General features: G+C 26.3%; 1 protein-coding gene across 1 annotated transcript in view; it reads right to left on the bottom strand.

The window, feature by feature from the left end:
- Nucleotides 1–11,173: 11,173 nt before the first annotated feature.
- Phum_PHUM506950 (uncharacterized protein) overlaps nucleotides 11,174–13,959 on the bottom strand; it is a gene marked incomplete at both ends in the record, with an annotated part of 3,440 nt that continues 654 nt past the window's right edge. The window contains 11 exons of the mRNA XM_002430944.1: nucleotides 11,174–11,283; nucleotides 11,373–11,444; nucleotides 11,675–11,734; nucleotides 11,819–11,942; nucleotides 12,000–12,123; nucleotides 12,203–12,386; nucleotides 12,458–12,688; nucleotides 12,758–12,949; nucleotides 13,043–13,248; nucleotides 13,331–13,508; nucleotides 13,577–13,952. Coding sequence (XP_002430989.1) covers nucleotides 11,174–11,283; nucleotides 11,373–11,444; nucleotides 11,675–11,734; nucleotides 11,819–11,942; nucleotides 12,000–12,123; nucleotides 12,203–12,386; nucleotides 12,458–12,688; nucleotides 12,758–12,949; nucleotides 13,043–13,248; nucleotides 13,331–13,508; nucleotides 13,577–13,952 — 1,857 coding nt within the window. The remainder of the gene's footprint in view (nucleotides 11,284–11,372; nucleotides 11,445–11,674; nucleotides 11,735–11,818; nucleotides 11,943–11,999; nucleotides 12,124–12,202; nucleotides 12,387–12,457; nucleotides 12,689–12,757; nucleotides 12,950–13,042; nucleotides 13,249–13,330; nucleotides 13,509–13,576; nucleotides 13,953–13,959) is intronic.

The following is a 13,959-nucleotide window of genomic DNA, read 5'->3' as shown; positions in this document are numbered from 1 at the left end:
TTTATATGCGTGACATTGCGTTTGCCATCTTCTCGATTTCAACGGGCTACATATGGCAAAATAACGTTCTAGTGATATGGCAACAAGAGTCCAAACACCAACGGAAACGCAAACGGCTAAAATAATAATAATAATAATAAATTTTCTACCCCTGGAAACGTTACGTGCAAATAATAATAATAATAATAAATGACACATCAATTTTATTTTTTCCTTTTATATTTTCCTTTTATTTTATTTTTTTGAAACTGTGAAATATGCATTTTATATTACAAAAAAAAAAAAATTTTCTTTTTTGATTTTCTTTCATGTGTTATGAAACGTCGTTATTTGGAAAATTTTTTTTGTGTTATGAATAAAAATAAAAAATTCGCCTTTTGTCTTCCTGTCTGTCTGTCTCTCTCTCTCTCAAAAAAAAAAAAAAAATGAAAGGAAGAAAGAAAATAAACCGCAACAGCAAAATAAAAAAATTTTGAAAATTTTTTTTAAAGGAAACGCATACGAAAAAAAAACCGTTTTTTTTGCAAAAAAACAATGAATAATGATAATGATGAAATCCTGATTTAAATTTTCCACACACACACAAAAAGAAAATCTAATTGTTTTTTTTTTTTATTCCCTACATCAAAACGTATCGTACCGTTTTTATCATTATTATTATTATTATCATCATCATTAACGACGAATAAATACAAAAAAAATAAACGTAGACAACGTATTTATTATCATTATTTTGTTTTTTCTCCCCTTTCCCCCTTTTATTTATCGATTTTCTATCCCGTTAAAATAAATAAATAAATAATAATGATAACCTTTAGATTTTTCATTATCATCATCATCATCATCATCATTATTATTAAAATTTACATTTTCTTTCATTTATTATTATTATTATTATTAATATTAAATATTAAATGCACACTACTGTTTTTTTTCCTCTTCAAATTACACATTATCATTTTTTTTTTTTTTTTTGTAACGCGAAAAAATGATGATAATTTAATTTCGTGACGAATACATAAATTATTAATCAATAATAATAATAATGATAATAATAATAATAAAAAATTATTAAGATTTTTTATTTAAAAAAAATAAAAAATAAAACGGAACGTAACGAAACAAAACCACTCCTCTTAACGGTTTGATAATAAATATAACGATTATTATCATCATCATCATCATCATTATCATTATCATTACCGCAGTAATAAGTTATATTGCCAACCATCTGCGGTAAAAAAAATTTTTTTTAAAAAGGTTTTCGTGTTTATAAAAATAAAACGGAAACGAACTCACCATAACCACCACCACCATCATAATAATAACCGACAATTTTCCCAGCGGTTTTTTTTTATTTTTATTCTCTCGTATTTTTTTAATTTTAATTTTAATTTAAATAACGAACTTTTTTAAAATAATAATTTTCTTTTTACTTACGTTATAAATTAAAATAAAGTATTTTTGTAATAAAATGTAGATGAAAAAAAAAAGAAAAAAGAAAAAACACTCGTTTTCACTACTCGTTTTTTGTTGAAATAATCCGATCGTCGTTCGAAACATTCGATTCGTTTAAATTTTCAAATCGACCAATCACAATCGTCGATCGAAACATTTGATTCGTTTATATTTTCAAATCGACCAATCAGAATCGTCAACGTCACAAAGAATTAAATGACGTCATCACACTTTCTCACGACGACATTTTATATTTATGCGAATCGTATAATTTTTCTTTTTTTCTTTTTCTCTTTCCCCCCCCCCCTTTTTTTATGGGGAGACATTATAACAATAGCCACGTGACACATAAATAAAATCTTATTATTAATAGGTTTTATTGTTTTTTTAAAAGCAAACCGTAATAACAAAAAAAAAAAGGAAGAAAAAAAATGATTTTAACCGTCATCGTCGGCCATCAAAAAAAATTTTTTTTTCTTTTGTTATTATTTATTTATTAATTATACCTATTAAACATATAATAAATTAATATTTATGTACATAAAAGAGAATAATTAATAATAGAATAATTAATAATACCGACCGAATGCATATTTAATTAATTTTCTCTTAACGATCGTTAGCTTAAATTTTCATTTTTTTTCCCTAATCTTACTTAATGGCTCGGAAAATTTTTTTTGTTTTGTTTTCCTCTCATATTATTATCATTATTATTATTTAAAAACAACGAAATTTATTTACATTAATAAATAAATAAATTTAGTTTTTTTTTTTTTTGTGTCAAGAGTGTGTGTGAAAAACGTAATTCAATTTATTATTATTATTATTATTTTTTGGGGTTTATTTATGGCGGGGGGTGAGGGAGTAAGGCGGAAGAAAGAGTGAGGGGGTGTATGTGCGCGAGTAAGAAAAAAAATACTATTTACGACGGTATTTAAAAAGAAAAGTATATAAAAAAGAAGGAAAATATATATTATAGAGAATTTTCCTGTCGTGAAAATATAAAAATTGAATCCTTTTTTCATTTTTCTTTTTTCTTTTTTTTTTTTTGGAAAATTTTCTTTTCTGCTAAAGTCAAATTTCACAAAAAATCATCATCATCGTCATAATAATAATAATGGAAATGATGATAAGTAAACATTTTAAATTTAAAACGGTGGGGAGGGAAAATTGAAAAGTTTTCCTTTTAAATTTAATGTTAGATAGATGATTAATGATTATTATTATTATTATTATTATTATTATTATTATTACTTACCTTGAAAATAAGGTATTAGCTTACACATTATCGAACCGAAAAGAAATTTTTCAATTTTTTGTCAACAATGTGAAGGGCATACAAAAAAACACCAAAAGAAGATCGGATACGGCCTGAAATTATTAAAAAATTATATATATAATCAATTTAAAATGTTTTGTTTTGTCGGACGCCATTTTTGTTTCTTAAAAAAAAAAAAAACAAAATATATAAAAAACATAATTTTTGAGTATATTTTATAATCCCTTAAGGCCTTTTAAAAAAAAAAAAAATTTAACGAATTTTTGGTCAAATTTTTCTTTAAAAAAAAAAAAAAAAAAAAAAAAACAGGTAAAATTTCTCTTTTTTTTCTCGGGAAGGAGGGGGGCAAAGGGGGAGGGGGGAAATTAAATTAAATTTTGGCCTTAATGACCCGAAACGATTGTATCACCTTTCATAAAAAATTTTTTTGTTACAACACTTTGACTTTTTATGTTATCATCAAAAAAATGATAAAATATTTTTATTTTTTGTAATGGGTGAAAAATATTAAATTTCAAAATTATTACCTGGATAATAATAATAATAATAATAAATAATCGTTAAGTAAATTTTATTATTATTATTATTATTATTTAGCATTTTATGTACTTTAATTTAGTTTAAATGAGAATTGCGTAAGAAATGATTTGAAAAGAAAAGAAAGTCTTTTAATTAAACCATAAATAATTGCAATCGATTTATTTATTTCTTTGTTTAACTTTATTTTAAATAACTTTGTTACTTATTAACAAGAAAGAAAGAAAGAAAGAAAGAAAAAAAGAAAACTTTTTTTTTTTTTTTGTTAAAAGATTTAAATTTTAAATGATTTTAAAAAATATATATATATATTTTTTTAAACAAATAAAAATGGCGGTGGTGAATAAATAAAAAAAATTTTTTGCTTATTTTAAATTTAAATCAAAATTTGACTTGTAATTTATTAATTTTTTACCTAAATATTTATCAGGATTTATTTGATGTTTAATTTAAAAGGGTTTTCTGTTTAAAACTTTCTAGACACCTTTACAAACACATTCACACATACACACACACACACAGAAAGATACAAAGTTACACAAAGACCCACACATACTCACAGGGAAACACACAAAGACATACAAACACTCACACACACACACATACTCACAGAGAAACACACAAAAACATACAAACACTCACACACACACACATACTCACAGAGACACACACACATACTCACAGAGACACACAAATTCACACATATACCCACCTACCTACACACACACACACACGCATATATTCACACATTTACCCACACACACACACACACTCATATTCACATACAAAAACATGTTCACACACTCACACACTTACTCATATACACACACACACACACACACACAAAAACACACAGAGAAACTCACAAACACACACACATACATACTCACAGAGAAACACATTAAGACACACACACACACTCACAAAGACACACACATGTACCCACCCAACAACACACACACACATATTCACATACAAAGACATGTTCACACACTCACACTCTTACTCACACACACACACACACACACACACACACACACAGAAAAACACACAAACATATATTTAAACAAACAAACAAACAAATAATCAGATTTAAACATGAATAAAACATACACACACAACAGAAATTATTTAACAAAGAGCCATCCAAGCATACAAACATAAACAAACCAACAAGAGTTCTTACGCACACATACTTATTATACATTAATAAATAAACACTTTATTAACAAACAAGCAAACAAACAAACAAACACACATTATTTTTCTCTAATTAAATTTAAATTTAAATTAAAAAAATGAAACTTACCAAATTAAGCAAATAAACATTTGTAACGGTTCTCATTCTTTTATGCCTTGCCAAAGTTGCTAACACCAATGAATTACCAACGATTGACAATATAAAAATGACAACGTATAAAAAAATAATGATGACATTTTCAAAAACTTTTCCCTGGTATTTCGAATCATTTCGTTCGAGACTCGAATCGATTTTTTCTTTCGAGAACTCGAATATCGTCGTACCATTTAGGGTTTCGTTAAAAACCAATTTCCCAACTTCGTTCGTCTTCGATTATTTTTATATATAAATTTTTTCGTATGAAAATAATCGGAAAATTTTTTTTTTTTTTTTTTTTTTTTCCCCGATTTCAAAACCATAAATTTATTTTTTCATTCGCCCCGGAAAATAAATAAATAAAGGAAAAAGGGAGAGAGGGAAAAAAAAAAATTAATTTTAAATAGATTTTCATTTATCGTTTGTATGCATTATTTTACAACAAACAAGAAAAAGGTTTTAAATTTAAAAAGGAAAAAGGTTATTCAAAAGGTATTAAATTAAATTTTCCTTTTTTCTTTTTTTTTTATAGCGCCAAAAAGAAAACATTGTAAAAAAAAACTATAAGAATAATAATATTAATACATATGTAAAATTGAAATTTTTTAATAAAACTTTTTTGGCAATTGATTTTATTATTATTTTTTTTTTTTTTATACGACGTTGAAAACTTGTTACAACATCCTTCCCACACGCTCCCCCCCCCGCCTACCCCTTCACTTTTTTATTATGAAATAAAATTACATTTTAAAAAAAAAAAAAAAAAAATAACTTGGAAAAACGTTTTAAAATTTAAAAAAAAAGAAATATATATTGATAGAAGCAACGTTTATTTTTCCCCCATTTTTTTTTTTTACCTACGACATAATTCACATTTTCAACAGGCAATTTATAAAAAAAATAGAAAATAAATATGTCGCTTGCGATTAACAAATTTTCGTTAGAATTAAATTAAAATTAATTAACGAGGATTAAAAAAATTTAGGATTTATATACATACGAGAGAGAGAGAGAGAGAGAATTAAAATAAGTAAAAAAAAATCCCTTAAAACGTTTTTCCCTGTTCTTTTTCCCTTCCCCTCCTGCTTTTTTCCCTTCCCCTCCTTCTTTTTTCCCTCACGCTCGCGTCGTTTTTTCCCCGTCCGTTAAAATTTTTAAATAAACAATAAAAATGGCGGCGTTCGAAATGACGAGGGTTAACGAAAGTAACGCGCGTTCTTTTTTTTTTTTCCTTTTTATTGTGCCTGAATTCGAATTGTTTTTGTAAAACCATTTTATAAATTTTTACGACAATCAAATTTTATTTATTTATATATATATACATTTATTAAATTAAACATAATGATAATAAAAATTTGTGCTTTTAAAAATATAAACGATAAAAAGACAACAATGGAATTCTCGGATACGCACACAAAAGGTTTCCGTTTGAATTTCGTAAATAAAAAAATTAATTTTTTTTCGTATTAACAAAAGATTTATTTTATAATTATCATTTAACGACGAAATGAATAACGTTTAAACCTTATTATTATTATTATTTTAACAAAAACGTATTCTTTTTTATTTATTTAAATATAATTTTTATCATTTAACGTTTTTCTCATAAGATTAACATCTTAATTATAATCATTATTATTATTACTTTCCGACCGTTTTTTTTTTTTAAAATAACGGTTTTTGCATTTTTATATATTTCATATCTTAAATAATTCGTTAAATTTAATCGATATTCGTTAGTTAAAAAAAAAAAAATTTACTTTTAAAATTTTTAATATCGTTCGTGACTTTAATCCGTTAAAATTTCAAATTTTAGAAAAAAAACGTTCGCGAATTCGGTTAGGAAAACTTTAAAAAACGCTCTCGTTATCATTATTATTATTATTATTATTATTAGTTTTTTATTGGATGATATCGTCGAGTTAAATAATGGGAAAATTTTGAATTTAACGAATTTTATAAAATTTTTTTTTAAAATTAGATTTCTCACATTTCGTTTACGTAACGTTTGGGTAGATTTTTATTTATATAATAATAATAATAATTATAAAGTGTAATTTTTTTGTGTTTTTTTTTTACCGGTTAAATAAATTCGTTAAATAAATTCGAAATAAAAAAAAAAAAAAAAGAAACGCGAGTTAATTATATTAAGTAACGGAGGAGAAATGTAAAAAATAATAATGATGATAATAAAATTTTGGGAAATACGACGTTTCGAATACAAATCAGACGATGGTAAGTTTTTTTTTTTTTTTCGAAAATTTATACGAAATTCGAATTCGAAAATTTATATTATTATTATTATTAAAAAAAAAATTCAATAATAATAATAATAATAATAATAATAATAATAATAATAATAATAAGAAGAAGAAGAAGAAATTATTCAAACGGAAAAATTGATTTCGATCACGCACTAACTATCGTTTCGAATTTTTTTTTTTTTTCTAATAAATTATTAATTAAAAGTTGAAATTTTTATTATTTATAAAAAAAAAAACATAAATTTATTTATTTAAATAAATAAATAATTTATTTTTTACTTACTTTTTCGACTCCGAATCGTCGTTATTATAAATCCTCCTTTATCGAAGAGACGCACAAAATTAATTATTGCGTATTAATGACGTCATAATAATTGATGTGCGGTGGGGGTAGGGGGAAAAACGTCGCCATTAATTTTGTCTATTGTTTATTATAAGTACCTAAATCGTTACTTAAAAAACAATCACAAATAATTATTAATTATTATTATTATTTCGATATTTAATAATAATAATAATAATCGTCGAATAATTTTTTTTTTTAAATATTAAAACCGCCGATATATCGCGAATCACTCGTGACAACTTGACAAAAAAAAAATTTTTTTTCTTTTTCTTCTATTTCTCTCGATAAACCGGTTTGAACCCGAATGAACAAAAAAAAGGAAAAAAAGGAAAAAAAGGAAAAAAATTGCAAACGCACGCGCTCGACTTTCCTTTTTTTTTTTTTGGTTTCTTTTTCCCCCTCCCCCCCTTTTTTTTCCTGTTTAACATCTTCTTACATCGTCAGCATCAGGATTCGTTATTACGATGCAAACGAAAAAACCGAAATAATAATAATGATGATGATGATGATGTAATTTATTAGTTTCAAAAAAAAATTCATGACACGATGAAATGCATTAATTTAAAATTATAATTCTATGGAAGAATACAGAGAAAAGTTGTGGGGGATTTAGGGGGTGGAGGGAGGAGAGGGAGGGGGTAAGGGGTAGGGTAGGGCGGGGGCTAACGAATCCCGATGGAAAATTTTTCGAAAAAAAAAAACGAGGAGAAAATAAACAATGATTACGATTCGATGTTTGTTATTTACGATATGTTAAACTTAGGGGGGAAAATTTTTTTTTCCAAACTACTCGTCGTGGAAAACTCGTTTATTAAAAAGAAAATCAAGTACGCACGCGCACACACACACACAATATAAATCGAAATGCTTTTCGCGTTTTTTTTCATTATATTCGCAGGCGATATTTTGTTTTTTTTTTTTTTTTTCATCCCCCTTGTTTGTTTGTTTTTATCCTTTTTCCTTTTTTATCTTTCGTCATTATCATCATCATCATCATCATTATTATTATTTATTTAAAATGAGATTTTAATACTACAGCTATCTGAACGTCAAAATACTTTCATAATAATTTTGTTTACAAAAAAAAAATAAAACTCAAAACCCGAGGGGATTTTTATTCGTTTTATGTTGATAATGAAAAACTTTTTTTTATTCCCTCCCTACCCCCTTCCCCCTTACTCCCCTCGTCTCCCTATTTTTAGAACGAAATCCGTAAACCGCAAAAGAAGAAAAAAATTAAAATTAAAAAATTTATTTTCTTTTTAAAACCTGTTGCTCCTCCTCCTTTTTCTTTATAACAAACATTAATAAAATGTTAATGTAAAAAGTTTTTTTTTATTTACTATTAATCCTGTCGTTATTTCATTTTGCAAATAATATATGTGTGTGCGTGTGTGTGTGCAATTCAAAAGAATACAAACAAAACTTTGTCTCTTTGATGATGAAAAAAGTATTATTATTATTATTATTATAAATTTGTTTCGAGAATTTGTTTAACTTAAAATGTATTTTATATAATTTTATTATGCGATAATTTATCATACGATGTTATTAAACCACCCCCTCTCCTACCGGGGGAGGTATTTATACGAAAGTTATTTGAGATTATTAAATAGGATAAAAAAAAAAAAACTACAAAAATAACAAATTCAAAAAAGAAAGTGATAATAAAATTCTACAAAAGAAAAGAAAAGAGAGAGAGAAAAATAAATTAAATTTTTTTTTTTATTAATGTTAATTTATATAATTAGATTTTTTGTTAAATTCAACGTCAAAGTAAAAACGACTGAATATATAATAATAATAATAATAATAATAATAATGAGAATAACTTTTCTTTTCTTTTAACAAATTAAAGAAATGACGTTATTTTCTTATAAAAAAAATTTTTGTCATTTTTTTTCTTAATTATTTTCATATAAATTCATTAATTTAATCCTAACGTGTCACGATGATGATGATGATGATAACTAATAATAATAATAATAACAATAATAATAATAATTTTTTATTATATTAATTTTTCCATCGAAAAAGGAAAAAAAAAAAATTTTCACGAACGTTTTTTTTCCACCACGCGAACGATAAATGAAATGCATTAGAAACAACCTCCGCGAGTTTATCATTTCGTTAATAATGACGCGAATCAATGTTGCCAACCGTGTAAACAAAAAAAAAAAATTATAATAAAATCCGATGTTGTGATTCGCTACCGCACCGAGGCGCCAATGAGGGTATAAATAGGGGAGAATTCATGAAAATTTATTCATTATCAAACAAACCTTCGACGTATGATAATCGAATTTTTCTCGATTTCTATTTTTTCCCCTATCTCCCCTTAATAATAATAATAATAATAATAATTATTATTATTATTATTTTTATTTTTATCACGACATTTTATCATTTCGAAAAAGAAATCCCAACAGTAAAAAAAAAAAATTAAAAAAATATATTTAAACGTGACGACAACGTTAATGTATTTATCGATGTAGAAATGAAACGGGGAGGGGTTTGGGGGATTAGGGGTGGGAATTATAATAATTCCGCAAGAGAATTAAAATAATAATAATAATAATAACAAATTATTTAAAAATTTCTATCAATTAAAATTGTCAAATTCCCTCGAAAATGTAATTTATACGAACAGCGGATTTGTTTTCGACGTCATCATAACATACATAATTTAAACAAAAGGGAAAATTATTCGTAGAGGAAATGACGTCAGGGGGGCGGGGCTGGGGTCATTTTCAACGAAATATTTCAAAAAAAATTCTTCAAGTTTCTTTACGATGTGATTCAAAAGTCATTTGTAAAATTTAATATCGTTACCTATGGTTTAGCTTCTGTTATTTGTTCGATAATAATAATAATAATAATAATAATAATAATAATAATAATAATAAAATTCATTTTTTATTGTTTACACACACACATATATATTTTAATGAAAGGTTTCGTTTATTATTATTAAATAAATTCAACGAATTGAAATTATTTTCTCACCTTTTACGTCATCATTTTCCACGAGTTGGGAAAACTTTTCTTTTTTCTTTTTTTACAAGGCGATAATTTTATAACGAACTAACAACAAATTTCGACGGGAACTCATAAAAATTATTAATTAGCTTATGTGTTAATAATTTTAATAATTATTTGATAGAATTATGAGAAATTAATTAAATCGTACCAATCATATTATAAAAAAGAGAGAGAAAGAGAGAGAGATGGAAAACGTTAAATAATCCGTTTTCCATGTTGGATAACTTTTCCGACCTTTTTATCCGTTCGCCAAGTACATAATAATTAATATGTAGAAAATTTTTTTGTTTTTTTTCTTTATCCATAATTTTATATTTGATGACGTCATTTGTAAATATTATTTTACGACAAGTGTCATCAAACGTAATAATATTGACTTATTTAATTTTTTACGTGTGTGTGCGTGCGCGTAAATTATTATTATCATCATCGAATAAAAAAAAATTAAATAATCCGCGTATAATAATTAAATTATTTTCCGAGGGGGAGGGAAGAAAGGGGGAAAAAAAAAGAAAACTCCCGTGGGAATCGTTTTTATTGTGTTAATATAATAAAGTACCTGATAAATTCTCATGTAGTTAATTAAACGGTCGTTTCCGGTGGCGGAAAAATAATCTTATTAAGCGTGCTTGTGTGTCGATTCCGTTATTAATTTTACCGCAAATTAATTTTTAGCAATAATAATAATAATAATTGAATAAAATTTGCTATCGTTAGATAAAAAAATTTACGCGGAAATACCGGAAATCACGACGTTTGCAATTCCCGCGAGGGAAATTTAAAAAATAACGATTACGTTTTTTTTTTTTTTTTTTTTTTTTTTATCCGGTCGTAGATTTTCCAACAAAAAAAAAAAAAAAGGTTTATCGAAACCTGAAACCTTATTTCGATTTCACGTGTTAATCGATTAATTACGCATTTTCCTCGGCATTGACACCATCGGCAAATCTCACAGATTTAGGACCGGCTTCTTCCGACGGTGCCTGATACGGTAAACGTGCATCGTTTTTATTCAACGAAGCTGTAATGCAAAAAAATTTTTTTTATAACAAAAATTCCCATAATATTATCATTATCATTATCACGTTAAATATCACGTGATTAACTCACTATTTAAAAATTCTTCAATTTCGTCCAACAAAGCATCCGGTCGTAAATCTTTTATATCGGATTCGAATAAATCTCCCATTGATTTTTTTTTGTTTTCCAATTTATTAATCTTATTATTTGATTTTTATCTTTCGATTCTTTTGTTAACAATATCAAATGACAAACGGATTTTGTTACTCTTTCTCCTGATCCGTGACAAAAAAAAAATTTTTTTTTTTTTGTAATTTAAATACTGTCGAGAAGGAAGAGAGAGGGAAGAGAGAGGGAGATGGGGGGGGGGAAAGTTAAGGGCGTTTATTTACCTTTTGCCAAACCGATTAAAGTTCTCGTAAGTTCGACGTCGTGTTGAAGCGTGAAATGTTCTAAAATAAGAAAAAAATTTTTTTTTTTTTTTTTTTTTTCAAATCGTAAATACAATAATTAATCATTATTATTATTATTATTACCTGGTTTCCAAGATGCCAATGGCGTCGTTAAACATTCACGATATTGTTTCATATAAGAATCGAAAGCATTTCTTAAAAATTCTTCGGCCAATTGAGTTTCTCCCTGAGACGAGGGAAAATCATTCTCATCATCATTATTATTATTATTATTATTATTATTATTATTATTTTAAGGCATTACGTTGTTTAAATGAAATTCTCCTATGTAACGATTTCCGAACGCAATTAAATTTTCATCTTCGTGAAATTTCGCAGTTTCTAAATAATTGACCAAACAATGATGGCAACGTAATAAATCATCTTCCCTGTTGGAAAATTTTTGAAAGGTTCGTTATACAAGCAAAATTATAATTATTATTATTATTATTTGTTTCAGGTTTTTACCCTCGATAGGATAGAGCGAGTTCAAGATAACCGTCGCATATGCTTTTGGGTATGTTTTGAAATTTAGCAATTTCGATAAATTTTTTAAACGCAACTTTTGCCCATTCAATCAAACCTAATGATTTATACGTCATACCCAATTCGAAATAGGTTTCCATAATGATGTCGTTTCGTAGTGCGTTTGCTGGAAAAATGAAAATTTCAATTAATTTTTTAACGAAATAACGATGTGTCCCCCCCACACGTGTTACATACATTCCAAACAAATTTTATACGATCTGTGTATGAGTGGGAGTGCATCTTCTGGTTTTTTATTATTTCTTAATTCTTTACTAGCCGTTATCAATGCTTGACAAAGATAATTAGAACATTCTTTAAAAACAGGTTCTTGTTTTTTTTGCAATATCGATTCTGCGTTCCAATCTTTACCATCGGATAATTCTTTAGCTCTGGACAATTGTTCTTGTGCGAGTTGTCCAAGATTAACTGTTGCGAATATTTTAAAAATTAAAAATAAAAAATCGAGAATAACGTTTTTCAGGTTTATATACAAACCGCATTCGAGTAAAAATGTTCCAAATATGTATCTTGAAATGGCTTCTGATTTTCCACCGTCTATAACACTTTTTTGACTGACTTTAACTGCTTTTTTATATAATTCTTCCGATAGCCACCACCACGAATCGTTATGATCATTAAAATATTTACCACTTTTGAGAAGAACGATTGCTTCCTTATGATATTCTTCTGAAAAGAAAAGAAAGATTTGATTGATGACGTAAATTTAATTTTTTCTAAATTGATTTTTAATGCGCAAAGATTTATTGTTGTTGTTGTTACTTCTTTTAGAAAATTTTTCTGCTAGTTTTAAAAATTGTACTAAATATTGCATTCTATTTCTGTGACGTGTTAATGTGGGTACGTAATTACTACGATTACTCGCTAAATAATCTTGTATGATTAAACTTTTGAAAAATTTTGCCGAATCGAAAAATCTATCTTCTTGTAATTCTAAATAAAGTGCTTCGGAAAATGGTATGCGAAATCTAATCTTGCGAAAAAGAAAAAAAAAATTATTTGAGTTTTTCCTCTCAGTGAAAAGGTTATTACGCCCACGCATAAACTCACCTTCTTATTTCTCTACAATTTAAAGGTCGAAAAGATGAAACGAGTTGTTCTCTGAAATTTTTTATATCACGTTTTGAATAACCTGGAAATTTAGGTAGGGGATGAAATAAAAGACCCTTTTCAGCTTTTGGTTCTTCTTCTTCTTTATGTTTACAAGCTTCTTTCCATTCGTCTATTTCTAAAACCGGAAATCAAAAAAAACATGAAACAAAACGTGTTTTTTTTTTAAATATGATTCGTACGTACCTGTAACCCCTTCTCGAATATTTTTCCAATAAGCAATAAAATGAGGAGTTAAAAATTCTTCATTTTCGCGTTTGATTCCCCCACCAAAATGAGGTATGTAATGTCGTGAAAATGATTTATCGATATCGCAAAGGCATTCGAATTTTTTATGATTTTTCCTTTCTAAAATAGGTTTCGTCCTCGCTCTACGTCCGTATTTAGGTATTTGATTTATTTTCCACTGTCTTATGAGTGCATCATCCGAAAATGATTGTTTTGAATTCACTCTCATTTTATTTAAATCATTTTTTGTTAAATGTTTGGCTTTTTCTGTTAATTCTTCATTTCTTTCTAATTCTTCTAAAATTTCATCTTCGTCCGTCGATGGTATCGAATCCTAAAAA

This window comes from Pediculus humanus, genomic scaffold, assembly GCF_000006295.1.
Source record: "Pediculus humanus corporis 1103172108278 genomic scaffold, whole genome shotgun sequence".
NCBI classification, from domain to species: Eukaryota; Metazoa; Arthropoda; class Insecta; order Psocodea; family Pediculidae; genus Pediculus; species Pediculus humanus.
This window is presented reverse-complemented; position numbering and strand designations above follow the sequence as displayed.